The sequence below is a fragment of the Mustela lutreola genome, chromosome 16, assembly GCF_030435805.1.
Source record: "Mustela lutreola isolate mMusLut2 chromosome 16, mMusLut2.pri, whole genome shotgun sequence".
Lineage (NCBI taxonomy): Eukaryota > Metazoa > Chordata > Mammalia > Carnivora > Mustelidae > Mustela > Mustela lutreola.
The window spans coordinates 57,262,170-57,275,883 of record NC_081305.1 but is presented as its reverse complement, the minus strand read 5'-3'; the positions used below and the strand labels follow the sequence as shown (position 1 = coordinate 57,275,883).

Sequence of the window (13,714 nt, the reverse complement as noted above, 5' to 3'; positions counted from 1 at the left end):
CCTCCTTGGTTCCCTCCGCCTGCCTCCGCTGGTTCCCACGCCCGCCCCTCCCCACCTCCCGCCCCGTCCTAGGAACCACCACGCGGAACATGGAGCCGGCGAAGGGTCAGGTTTTAATGTCTCAGTCCTCAGGCCCCCGGGCCGTCCAGCGCCCGGCCATTCCCCGTGGCCCAGCCACTCACTCTGGCGGTGGGCGGCCTGCTTCATCGGGGCCTTCAGCAGCCGCTGTCCCGTCGTCCTCGGGCACCAGTTCCACGTCCAGCTCCAGCTGACCCATGTAGAGGCCGACGGCACAAGCCCAGAGCAGGCCTACGGCCAGCACGGCCCCCACGCTCGCTGCTGCACCACCCAGCGACAGCTGCATGGGTCCCCGCAGTGCAGCCAGGCCCACCACGTAGGAGGAGCCTCCCCACACCACACACAGGCCGCCCAGCAGGAAGAAGCCTGTGCAGGGGGAGAGGGTGGGGGGAGGGGCACAGTCAGCAGGAGGGAGGGCCTGAGCTCCCAGGCAGGGGCTGCCTGCTGTGGGGCGGCTGGGGGCCTGGGTGTGGGAACCTGATTACCCAGGGGCGGAGCTGGGTCAGGAGACTGAGGTGGGGTTAGTGGATGGGACAAAGTCAAGGTCAGGGTAGGGGTCAGTACAGAGCCAAGCTCAGGGGCTTGAGAAGGTGTCAAGAGGGGGTGTCTAGGATGTGGAGCTGGGCTTCAGGACCAGAGGAAGAGTGGGGAGCTGGGCTGAGAGCAAAAACAGAGCTGTGGGGCGGCGGTGGGACTGGGCTGGGGCTGAGCCAACATGAGGGGCTCAGTCAGGACTCCGTTGAGAAGTCAGGAGGGGGCAAGGACCCAAAGCCCTCCCTGGGGGCACCCACGACGGTGATCCAGTGTCCTCGAAGTACGGGTGGGTGGGTGGAAAGTGAACACAAGTGTGGGGGAGGTGGCCTCTGGCAGGGGAAAGAATGAGGGGTTCTACACTTAACTACGGGCAGGCTGGGATGGGGCAGGGAGGGATCTACACCCACTGGGGAAGATGGGGGCTCTACCTCCCCAGTGGGGGGTCAGGGTGGAGGTCTGCACTCACCATAAGCAGCTTCCCGACCCATGTCACTCTGCATGAAGGAGATGACCCCGATGCCGGATGCCAGGAGGCCATTGCGGAACCAGGAGAGGAAGGCTACAGGAGGGGGAATGGTGGGGTGGGGGGAAGAAGTCAGCATTAGCTCAAACCCTGCCCCCACCCCCATTCTGCCCAGTGTTATCCCACCGTGTCATCCCACCCCGGATCCCGGCCTAGTCCTGGCAGCCCTCCACCTAACCTTATCCCCCTCCTCCAAACTATCGGCTCCTGTCCCCTCTGAGCCCTCTCTCCCAAAGTCCGCAGCACCAAAGAGCCAAGACAGTCTTTAGAATCTGGAGGAGCATCTAGGAACCAAAAATGCAGGACCTAAATCTGAGGGCAGGCAGATCCCAAGAGGTCACCCTGGTCCATGTCCCACCCCCATACACGTGCATCTCCCTCCAGGACAAACTGTTCCCTCACTTAAGGGCGCTCTCCACCACCCCCTTCAGTGTCCCTCCAACATCAACTATCTGCGTTGTCCTTCTTTGTTATTTATATCCATTCAAGACCCTTGTGGGGCCCTAACCGGCTGGTGGGAGTTACAAACCCCACACCCTTACCCCAGCATCTTATCTACCCTCTCTGCACGGGACGCCCCGCCCGCTGCAGCCTGGATCACCCAGCCCTCCAATCAGCACAGAGCTTTGCTTTTATTGGTTGTTCCTCCCTCCAATTGGGAACTCGCCCCCTCCTCGTGGGGATCCCCGCTCCCGCCTAATGCAGAGTGGTCACCTCCAAGCTGAACTGGCTCTTCCAACACGGACCCCTCTAGTAGGCAACTCCCCACCCCTTAACGCTCTCTGGACACCTCTCTCCCCCAGGCAGTGCAATCTTATAAGGCTGCCTGTCCTAGCCCGACTAACCTCTTGGATCCCTACTGCACCGGACATACAATCCCATCTGCAAGCCCGTCTTTGCGGACACACTGCGCTCTTGCAGCAAGCACTTCCCTGCGCTTACACGGAAGCCCTTCTCGCTCCGGAGCCCCAGCCCAGTTTCCAGCAGGAGCCCTGTCCCCACCCCCCACTCGCGCCCACCGACAGCTCGGCTATCCTGAACCCCGTCTCCCACCGTGACCGACCCCAGCCTCAGACCTGTCTCGTGTGCTTTCCGGAGGAGCCAGGCGTCCGCACGATCCAGCTCGGACACGGGGGGCGGCGAAGCCCCGGCGCGGGGGCCATGGCCGGGGGCGAAAGACCCCCGGGCACCCCCGCTCCGAGGCCGTGGAGGCGGCAGCAGCGCCCCCCGGAAGCGGAGCCGGGCCAGTCGGGCGGCCCGAGCCCACCACCAGCCGCCTCCCATGGTTCGCACTACGGCTGCCGCTCACCACCCCGCCCCTATAGGCCATCCGTAGGCTGAAGAACACGTCACTCAGGCATATTGGCTCACCATTTGGGTTTGTGAACATCACTCAGGCTGGCCCCCACTGTCCATTGGTCAACACCGTGGTGATTCCTCCTCTGTCATCTGTGCCGGTACTGCGCGTCCCTCCTAGCTTCTGCTACTGGACTACGAATCCCAGCGAACATTGCGCCATTAAGAGGCAGGTCTTCAGAAGCTGGGGACACGATGTCTGCTGGGAGTTGTAGTTTTTGTTAAGAACTTTAATTCTCATGGCCAATAAACAAGAACAAAACAAAACTCTGCTTAATGTAGAATCTTAGAAAAATCTGTAAGAGTCTAGAAGTGAAAGTAAAACTTAAAATTAATCCTACTGATGAAGTAAGTGCTAATACTTAGCTGTATTTCCTGCCCTTTTTATCTAGGTAAATGTAAAACGAGATGTCATTTGACTAACTTTTTTCACATAACAATAAGTCGTGAACATTGGTGGCATTGAATACTTTTCACAGCATACTTTCTTACATTAAAAATACTGCTTATTTTGAACACAGTCCAAGATGCAAAAGATAGAAAAGGGTCTAATGAAAAGTAATTTTCACCCCACGCCCCAGCCAACCATCCCCATCTTCCCTTCCATGGCACTAAGTTTAATGGTTCATACAGATGCATTATACGTAGGTACCACAGGGGATCCTCGTTCCTAAGTTGTTTCCGATTTTCCCTATGATAAACAATTGCTGTTTCCTTTCTAGTTGAAACTTATGTCTGAGGCAGGAGGGACCTGATCCCACTGCAAATTTCAGCAGTCAGCTTCTGTCTCTGGGTCCACACATAGCTTTGTATATCTCCCTACTACACTGTGTGGTAATGATCTCTATACTTACCTGTCTCTGCCAATAGGCTGTGAGCTTTCAGTGGACTGGGTCCTTGACTGAAACATCTCCATGGCCCCCAACCCAATATAAGTAGGGGACTTGGTAAACAATAAAAACAAATAGATACCACTGGCTTTCCCAGTGCCAAAAATTCTGCTATGCACAGTCTGTGCATGATATCCTTTAATTCTCATTGTAACCCTGGGAGTTACGAACTAGAATGTTCCCTCTTTTATAGGGAAGGAAAAGTGAGATAATACAAGTTGATGTTTGTTGGGCACGAACCATGTAACAGACGCTGTGCTCTTGCTTTACATGGATATAAATCTTCAAAATAGGGGTGCCTGGGTAACTCAGTCTTGATTTCAGCAGAGGTCTTGATCTCAGGATCATAGGTTCAAGCCCTGCTTTGGGCTCTACACACAGCATAAAGCCTACTTGAAAAACAAACAAACAAACAAAAAACCACATCAATTTTATGTTTACAAACTAGCAGGAAACAGTCGCAAAATGAGATTGAAAATAAGTTCCTTTACAATAGTATCAAACCCAGAAATACTTAAGAAATGTTTTAACAAAAGATATGCAAGATTTTGGGGCGCCTGGGTGGCTCAGTGGGTTAAAGCCTCTGCCTTCGGCTTGCGTCATGATCCCAGGGTCCTGGGATCAAGCCCCGTGTTGGGCTCTCTGCTCAGCAGGGAGCCTGTTTCTTCCTCTCTCTCTGCCTGCTTCTCTGCCTACTTGTGATCTCTGTCTGTCAAATAAATAAATAAAATCTTAAAAAAAAAATATGCAAGATTTCTACACTGAAAACTACAAAACACTGCTGAGTCACATTAAAGAAGATCTAAATAAGTGAAGAGATATACCATGTTCATGGATTAGAAAACTCCCTGCTCTCAAGGAGCTTCCTTTCTAGAGGGATAGGCAGAAAATAAGCAATAAACATGCTAAATAAGTAAATCCTTAGGAAAGTCCAAGAGACTAGAGGAGCCCAGAGAGGCTACCTAACCCAGCCTCGGTATGGAGTCAGTAAGGGAGTGCCTGATTTGAAACCTGAACTCCAAGTAGGCATGGACCAGATAAAGCATGATCAGAGGCTTACAGAAAGAATCTGGAGCCCAGCAAAGCTTACAGTGAGTGCAGAAGACTGAACATAAACAACTATTTACCATCATGAAATGGTTTCCTTTCCTTTTTTTTTTTTTTTTAAGATTTTATTTATTTACTTGATAGAGAGACACAGTGAGAGAGAGAACAGGAGCAGGGGGAGTGGAAGAGGGAGAAGCAGACTCCCCACCAAGCAGGGAGCCCGATGCAGGGCTTGATCCTGGACCCTGGGATCATGACCTGAGCTGAAAGCAGACACTTAACTTCTGAGCCACCCAGGTGCCCCAATATATAAAATCTTAAAAAAAAAAAAAAAAAGGATCACACCACCTCCCTACAAAGGTTGGATTGTATCAGGAAGAGATCAGAAACTTGCAAGAGGAGAAGTGACCCCATCAATAGCTATCTCTCTCTCTCCCTTCCTTCCTGAGTTCAAACCTTGCTATCTTTCACCTGGACAGCTGAAACCAGCCCACTTATTGGTCTCCAGAACCCCCTAAGGGTAGATTCTCCACTTATTACTTCAGCAAATATTTATTACCTACTATGTACTGAGCTCTGTTTAAGAAACTGAGGATATGGGAGCACCTGGGTGGCTCAGTCTGTTAAGTGTCTGACTCTTGATTTTAGCTCAGTCATGATCTCAGATTTGTGAGATCAAGCCCCCTGTCAGGCTCCACGTCCAGCATGGAGCCTGCTTAAGATTCTCTTTCCTTCTCCTTCTGCCTTCCCCCTATCTCTCTCTAAACTAAAACAAAACAAACACTGAGGATATAGCTGTGAACTAGACAGAAAAATGACGTGTCCCGGCCCCTATGGGCATGACAACACTGGGCAAGGGAGACAAAGGAATAATTAATATAATCCAGGAAATGTTAAATCCATGCAGAAAATTAATCAAGGTGATGAGGGAGAGAATGACAAAAGTCTATGAGAGCCAGCCTCTAGGAGGATGTCAGCCATCTTTACATTTTGTGTGGTTTCCTTTCAATTAGCAATAATCGCGCCTCGGATAAACCTCATTGGCTACGATACTGCCACTGCGCAAAGCTTGTGTGGTTTCCTTTCACATCCAATCAGGACTGCTCTGTGTGGCCAAGGGAACACTGTGTAAATGACCGACTGTAACTTCCACGGCTGAGTCATAAAAGACATTGCCACTTCCGCCATGCTCTCTTGGATCACCTTCTCTGTGGGAAGCCAGCTGCCATGTTGTGGAACACCCAAGCAGCCTTGTGGAGAAGCCAATGGCCAGCACTAGCTTGCCAGCCACATGAGTGAACCTCCTTGGAAGATTCCTCTAGGCCCTGTCAGGTCCTTGGACGACCATAGCCCTGGCCTGAACCTCATGAGAAGTCCCAAGGCAAGACCACCCAGCTAAGCTACTCCTGTGGGTACTCCCTGATCCACAGAAACTATGGGCAATAATACATGTTTCTTATCTTAAGCTGCTGAGTTTTGAGGATGTGACATTGGAGTAGCCATTAGAGTGACAAGGAGTCCTCTATGAGGTGAAGAGGAGGAGGAGGGCTTTAGCATGTGCAAAGGCCCTGCGGCTGCAGTGTGTTTGACATGCTGGAGGAAGTGCTGGGGGGCCTGTGTGGCTGGAGCAAAGTGAGCAAGGGGAGAGGGGACAAAACAGTAAGAGACAGATGAGGTGGATGCTTGGTATCTCAGGGGCCATGTTGAAGGCTTCCTATTTTATGCTAAGTGTGATGAGAGCCAGTCGGACATTCTGACCTGGGTGGTAGCATAGCCTGACGTTCGTCTGTAGAATGTGGTGCTGACTACTCAGTGGAAAAAAAGACTTAGAAGCCAGAGGATTTTTTTTTTAAAGATTTGTTTGAGAGAGAAAGAGAGAGAGACAGTGTGCAGGACTGGGGGAGGGGCAGAGGGAGAGAATTTCCAACAGATTTCCCCACTGAGCATGGAGCCTGACGTAGGGCTTGATCCCACGACCCTGAGATCATGACCTGAGCCAAAAATCAAGAGTCGGACACTTAACCCACTGAGCCCCACCAGAGGCTATTTTAAATGAACATCTAAAGATGTCTCTCCCCAGCTGAAACCCTTCCATAGCTTTCCATCACCCTCTGGAATCTTGGCTCCGAGACCTGCTGGGCCAGGCTGCTCCTCACCTGCTCCTTCAACTCCCACTGAGAAGAGCCTGGACTTTAAGGAGAGGGAGGCCAGCTGGGAACTCTGGAGGGGGTTAAAGTTGGGAGGGAGTTTAAATGGGCTGGAACAGCCTGGCTACTGGCAGTGAACCCTAAGCATTAAAGGGGATTAAGTGGAACTGAAAATACTTGAGACACATTTCTCACATTCTTGGCTCATGGAATGGTTTAGGCTGATGAGAAGGGAGAGAAAAATGAACGACAGCAAGGGGTCAAGGCAGAGAAAACAAATCCTCCTTAAAGAGACAGATCAGAGTGTTGGCCGGCTGCCTCTGCACTTGGGATTTGATTAGTCGTTCTCATACATGACTGTCCAGGAGCCTTAGACGTTAACGCTCCAGCCTCACCCCAGACCAATGCAGGTGTATCTGCAGATGGGAGGGATGACCAGGCATTGGGATCCTTTTACAGAATATATGGGGACTCACCACAAAAAATAAATGGCAATTATGTGGCATGATGGAGGTGTTAGCTAAGGCTCCAGGGGTAATCCTATTACAACATTGTATATAATTGTGTGTATCTATGTATACATACACACAATTATGTACCAAATCAAATTGTTCTACCTTCCTTACACAATGCTAGATGTCAATTACATCTCAATAAAGAAAATTTTGGGGGGCGCCTGGGTGGCTCAGTGGGTTAAAGCCTTTGCCTTCGGCTCAGGTCATGGTCTCCGGGTCCTGGGATCGAGCCCCGCATCGGGGTCTCTGCTGGGCGGGGAGCCTGCTTCCCTCTCTCTCTGCCTGCCTCTCTGCCTACTTGCGATCTCGTCTATCAAATAAATAAATAATTTTAAAAAAATTTTTAAAGAACATATTTTTATGAAGAGCTGACCCCGGATATCAGACACTGTTCCAACGGGGGCCACAACAATGAAGTGGGGGGTGGGGAGAGCTGGATAAAGCCTTAGGTTTTGTGGCAGGACATTTTACGTCTGGAGCGGAAGGATAAGGCAGGTCACATGACCCAACCATCCAGCATTTATTCGGGTTCCCTTTAAGCCCTGACACACAACTCTAGCATTTCCTCTCTGCGCCCGTGTGCACGGGTCACCCGTCTGTCTTGCCCTGACCAACCCTGAGTCAGGCTGCCCCCTCCCTCCTCTCCCTACCCCAGGCCCCAAACAGCCCATCCTCCCAACTGAAATGCTGATCAGCTTCTCCTGAGACCGGCTGACCACAGGAGGACACATTTCCTGTCAAACCCCGTTGCTTACTACTTCCCCTCACATACGCAGCTTCATCTACTACAAACCCCACTTGCCAGAGGAAAGCAATGCCCTTTTCTCTTTGATTTGGACATACTTGCAGACCTCGGAGGTCAGAGCAGCCTCCCCACGGTGGTGCTATGTCTGTCTGTCTTTCTTTCTTTCTCTATTTATTTTTACAGATTTTATCTTTAAGTAACCTCCACTCTCTGCATGGGGCTCGGACTTCCACCCCAAGATCAAGAGTCACATGCTCTAATATGGTCTTTTTGATTAAAATTTGAATAAAACTTCTCCTCGACTCAGATTCTTTTTTTTTTTTAATTTGACATCTCCAGAAAGTTCTCGTGCCTTCTTCATTAGATTAACTCCTAGATACCTTATAGTTCTTATCACTGCCTACTTGTGATCTCTATCTGTCAAATAAATAAACAAAATCTTAAAAAAAAAAAGATTTCATTTATTTGACAGAGATCATAAGTAGGCAGAGAGGCAGGCAGAGAGAGAAAGGAAGGGAAGCAGGGTCCCCGCTGAGCAGAGAGCTGGATGAGTGGCTCCATCCCAGGACCCTGAGATCATGACCTGAGCCAAAGGCAGAGGCTTAACCCACTGAGCCACCCAGGTGCCCCTAAATGAAATCCTTTAAAAAAAGAAAAGAAAACTCCCTACAACCACCCTCCCCCTACCCCCTCCTCCCAGTAAACACTAATCTTTTTCTGTCTCTGTGGATTTGTTCTGGACACTTCATAGGGAGATGCAATTCTACAAAATGCAGCCTTCTGTGTCTGGCTTATTTCAGTTAGCTTAATGTTTTCAAGTTTTAATGTTGCAGCACAGGTCCAGGCTTCATTCCTTGTTTCAGCAGAATTATATTCCCTTCTAGGAATATAGTACATTGTTTGTCCATTCATCAGTAGATGGCCCTGTGGGTTGTTTCCATTCTTTGACTCTTATAAATAATGCTGCTGGCCGCTGGTATGGCTCAGTCAGTTAAGCATCTATCTTTGGCTTGGGTCATGATCCCAGGGTTCCAGGATCGAGTCCCACATTGGACTCCTTGCTCAGCAGGGAGCCTGCTTCTCCTTCTGCCTCTGCCCACTGCTCCCCCTGCTTGTACTCTGACAAATAAATAAATAAAACCTTTAAAAAAAATAATGCTGCTATGAACACACATGTAGAAATTACCTGCTTTCCGTTCTTTGGGGTTTCAGTGGGAAGCAGGGGCCGAAGGGTGGCTGCTTTCCTTGGCTTGCGGTCTCTTTCTAGAGGCTGGAACTCCCAGCCTACCACTCTGATCTCCTGCCTCCTTCTTTTCTTTTCTTTCTTTCTTTCTTTTTTTTAAAGATTTTATTTATTTATTTGACAGAAAGAGACACAGCAAGAGAGGGACCACAAGTAGGAGGGTGGGAAAGGGAGAAGCAGGTTTCCAGGTGAGCAGGGAGCCTGATGTGGGACTCGATCCCAGGACCCCAGGATCATGACCTGAGCTGAAGGCAGATGCTTAACAACTGAGCCACCCAGGCGCCCCACTTCTGCCTTTCTTATGAGCAGCCCTGTGACGACCTCCGGCCCACCCAGAAAATGCAGGATCATCTCCCCATCTCACAACCCTTAACCACACTGGCAAATTTCCTTTTGCAAAGCAATATAGCATTCTTGGGTTCCAGGAATTAGGGTGTGCGCTAGAGAGACTTTCAGAAGAGGGAGGCAGGAGAATCAGTAAATAGCAGATGTGAGTACAGGAGCCAGTGGTTAGAGGATCGTAAGGAATGGACCTGGAGCCAAGCACTGCAGAAGGATTCTCAAAGCTGGAGGAGAAGGCAAAGAAATTAATTGTCCCCCCGAACCCTCCAGGAAGAGCACAACCTGCTGACACTTTGATTTCAGATTTCTGATCTTCAGAATTATTTTTTAAAAGATTTTATTTATTTGGCAGAGACCACAAGTAGGCAGAGAAGCAGGCAGAGAGAGAGGGAAGCAGGCTTCCCACCAAGCAGAGAGCCCAATGCGGGGCTCGATCCCAGGACCCTGGGACCATGACCTGAGCTGAAGGCAGAGGCTTCACCCACTGAGCCACCCAGGCGCCCCTGATCTTCAGAATTATAAGAGAATGCATTTGCATTCTTTTTAAGCCCCTAAATTTGTGCAAATTTATTACAGCAGCAAACACAGTTACCAAGCCTGAGCATGAATACGGGTGACAGCAGACGGGAGGACTGGAGAGGAAAGGAAAGGGAGTGATTTGTAACTGATCCTTTTAACAAGTGGAAAGTCCTGGGCTGTATCTAGGGTTTAGGGCAGCACTGTCCACCATGGCAGCCGCTGGGCGCATGTGCCTTCACTTAAATTTAAACTCACATTAGTGGGACACCTGGGTGGCTCAGTTGGTTGGACGACTGCCTTCGGCTCAGGTCATGATCCTGGAGTCCTGGGATCGAGTCCCGCATCGGGCTCCCAGCTCCATGGGGAGTCTGCTTCTCTCTCTGACCTTCTCCTCGCTCGTGCTCTCTCTCACTGTCTCTCTCTCAAGTAAATAAATAAAATCTTTAAAAAAAAAAAAAAAAAATAAACTCACATTAGTGAAAAAGTAAAATCCAGGGCGGGGTGTAGGTGTTTAGTGGTTATATGTGCCCAGAGGCTGCCCTGTAAGACAACAAGGAGAGAAACCATTTCCATCCCTACAGAACATTCTAGTGGGTGGGGTTTGTTGAGAGAATGAGCAACAGAGTGTGTCACAGCAGGTAAAATTACAAGACCAGGGGCGCCTGGGTGGCTCAGTGGGTTAAGCTGCTGCCTTCCGCTCAGGTCATGATCTCAGGGTCCTGGGATCGAGCCCCACGTCGGGCTCTCTGCTCCGCGGGGAGCCTGCTTCCCTCTCTCTCTGCCTGCCTCTCTGCCTACTTGTGATCTCTGTCTGTCAAATAAATAAATAAAATCTTAAAAAAAAAAATTACAAGACCAACCTGAAGAAAGTAAGGAAGAGGGAAGGGAGAAGTTGGCCGAAAACACCTAAAGCTGACATATTTTAAGAGAAACAGGGGCACCTGGGAGGCTCAGTGGGGCTGAGGCTCTGGTCATGACACCGGGTTCCTGGGATCTGATTTAGGCCCAGGCCCCCGCCTGGGCTCCCTGCTGAGCCTGCTTCTCCTTCCCCCTGCTTGCGCCCTCTCTCAAACAATAATAAATTCTTTTTAAAATGTCAACATTAATTTTTTAAAAAGAGGGAAACGGAGTAACCGCCAGAAGAAATAAGAAAGACTGTGTAAGAGATTTTACCTTTCACATCATCTGTCGGGTGCGGAGGGCCTGGGTGGCTCAGTCGGTTGGGTGTCTGCCTTGTGCTCTGGTCATGACCCCTGGGGGTCCTGGAATCGAGGCCCCGCGTGGGGCTCTGTGCTCAGTGACGAGCCTAGTTCTCCCTCGGCCTCTGCCCCTCCGCACCGGCTTGTGCTCTCTCTCTGGCGCTCTATCTCAAATAAATAAATAAAATCTTTAAAAACGAAACGAGGGCGCCTGGGGGGCTCAGTGGGTTAAAGCCTCTGCCTTCGGCTCAGGTCATGATCCCAGGGTCCTGGGATCGAGCCCCGCATCGGGCTCTCTGCTCTGCAGGGAGCCTGCTTCCTCCTCTCTCTCTGCCTGCCTCTCTACTTGTAATCTCTGTCTGTCAAATAAATAAATAAAATATTAAAAAAAACCAAAACCAAAAACCGAAACGAAACCAAATCATCTATTGGGGATACGGGAATCCAGAGTAGGTGCGATGGACTGGATTGTGTCCTCCCCTGACTCGGACGCTGTAGGCCTAGCCCTCCGTGTGGTTGAATTTGGAGACGAGGCTTTAAGGAGGTGAGGAAGGAGTAGGGTGGGGCCTCGACCACGTAGGATTAGCGCCTTTAGAAGCCAAGAGGCAGGATTGCCTTCTCTCCCTGTGGCTGCAGCTGGGACCCAACCACCCACCGCAACCCCATGCCCACTCTAATCACTCATTGGCTGGGGCGGGCTATGGGGGGCCTGGCCTCCATGCAAATGTAGGGGTGAATTTCAACCCTTCAGGTCTTGAGGGAGTGGGGCTCCCTGCGGTGGCAGACAGTGGATAGGGACCTTCCTCAGCTGGCTACTGCAGCCCGTGGCGTGGCCCCTGCAAACCAGGAGGGACGCCTGGCAGAACCTGGGAACGCTGGTGCGGGAGACTTTAGTGCTGGTCTCCAAGTAGCCCCAGCTGTCCGCCTCCTGACCCCACAGCAGAACAGAACCTCCCCATTCTCCTGGAAGTTCAGCAGGCCGCATGACTCGCTTTAGCCAATGAAAAACAACAGAGGTGGGGCGCCTGGGTGGCTCAGTGGATTAAAGCCTCTGCCTGTGGCTCAGGTCATGATCTCAGGGGTCCTGGAATCGAGCCCCACATCCGGCTCTCTGCTCTGCAGGGAGCCTGCTTCTCCCTCTCTGCCTGCCTCTCTGCCTACTTGTGCTCTCTCTCTCTCTGTCTGTCAAATAAACAAAAATCTTAAAAAAAAAAAAAAAAAAGAAAGAAAGAAAGAAAGAAAGAAAAAGAAAAACAACAGAGGTGAAATCCATGGCCTTGGAGAAGAAGCATTTAAGGACTGGGGCAAACCTCCATCTTCTCTCCCCACTGTAGAGTGGTCCCAGGGGCGGAGCCTCAGGGAGCTTGGGTCCCTTCCTTAGTCTTGCTACTAGCGGAGTTTCTGGCTGCTCCAGGAATGAGCCACTGAGATTTGCAAGTTTGAATTTCCGCAGCAGAACCTTGTCCATCCTCACTAACACAACAAATAAACTCCAAATCTTAACCAAAAAAAAAAAAAAAAGAAAAAAAAGAAAAGGTTTCATAGTATTAAGAGTTCCTCACCAGACTCACAACATGGGAAACACCAGTGAGAGAGAAAGCAGCTCATCTACCCGCAGCGGGTGCGTCTCTTGCAAACATTCAGTAAAGCGTTCCTATGGATATTATTTGATGTTTGCGTCTCATCTCTGGTGGAACCTTGTTTATGAGTAAGGGATGATCCTGTGATGGTCAGGAAAATGACTTTTTTTTTTAAGATTTTTAATTTATTTATTTGACAAAGAGAGAATCACAAGTAGGCAGAGAGGCAGGCAGAGAGAGAGGGGGAAGCAGATTCCCCGCTGAGCAGAGAGCCTGATGTGGGGCTTGATCCGAGGATGCTGAGATCATGACCTGAGCTGAAGGCAGAGGGTCAACCCACTGAGCCACCCAGGCGCCCCAGGAAAAGGACTTTTTTTTTTTTTTTAAAGATTTTATTTATTTATTTTGACAGAGGTCACAGGTAGGCAGAGAGGCAGACAGAGAGAAGAGGGGGAAAGCAGGCTCCCGGCTGAGCAGAGAGCCCGATGAGGGGCTCGATCCCAGGACCCTGAGATCATGACCTGAGCCGAAGGCAGAGGCTTAACCCACTGAGCCACCCAGGCGCCCCGGAAAAGGACTTTTTAAAAGATTTTATTTTTTGGACAGGGAGAGAGGGAACACAAGCAGGGCGGGTGGGAGAGATAGAAGCAGACTTCCCGCCGGCAGGGAGCCCAACATGGGGCTCGATCCTAGAACCCCCGGATCTTCACCTGAGCTGAAGGCAGTTGCTTAACGACTGAGCGATCCAGGCGTCCTATCAACTCAGGTCTTGATCTCAGGGTTGTGAGTTTAAGCCCTGCGTTGGGCTCCATGCTGGGCGCAGAGCCTACTTCAAAAAAAAAATCTTTTTAGCGGTGCCTGGGTGGCTCAGTTGGTTCAGCAACTACCTTTGGCTCAGGTCATGATCCTGGAGTCCCAGGATTGAGTCCCGCATCCGGCTCCCAGCTCCATGGGGAGTTTGCTTCTCCCTCTGACCTTCTCCTGTCTCATGCTTTC

The 13,714-nt window shown here is 50.5% G+C and overlaps 1 protein-coding gene and 1 pseudogene across 1 annotated transcript; both read right to left on the bottom strand.

Moving 5' to 3' along the window:
* Positions 1 to 94: 94 nt before the first annotated feature.
* On the bottom strand, positions 95 to 2,454 carry TMEM160 (transmembrane protein 160). The gene is made up of 3 exons (XM_059152098.1): positions 2,212 to 2,454; positions 1,079 to 1,171; positions 95 to 444 (listed from the first exon to the last, which is right to left on the bottom strand). The coding sequence occupies exons 1-3, from the start codon at positions 2,417 to 2,419 to the stop codon at positions 179 to 181; spliced, it is 567 nt and encodes a 188-aa protein (XP_059008081.1). The 5' UTR covers positions 2,420 to 2,454; the 3' UTR covers positions 95 to 178.
* Positions 2,455 to 5,316: 2,862 nt separating this feature from the next.
* LOC131819050 (U4 spliceosomal RNA) lies at positions 5,317 to 5,498 on the bottom strand (annotated as a pseudogene).
* Between the last annotated feature and the right edge of the window lie 8,216 nt (positions 5,499 to 13,714).

Coding starts and splice junctions, on each gene's coding strand:
- TMEM160 (XM_059152098.1), bottom strand. CDS start 2,419: ATGGGAGGCGGCTGGTGGTGGGCTCGGGCCGCCCGACTGGCCCGGCTC. Junction 1,172..2,211: donor CCGGAAAGCACACGAGACAG/GTCTGAGGCTGG, acceptor CCCCTCCTGTAG/CCTTCCTCTCCTGGTTCCGC. Junction 445..1,078: donor GGGTCGGGAAGCTGCTTATG/GTGAGTGCAGAC, acceptor CCCCCTGCACAG/GCTTCTTCCTGCTGGGCGGC.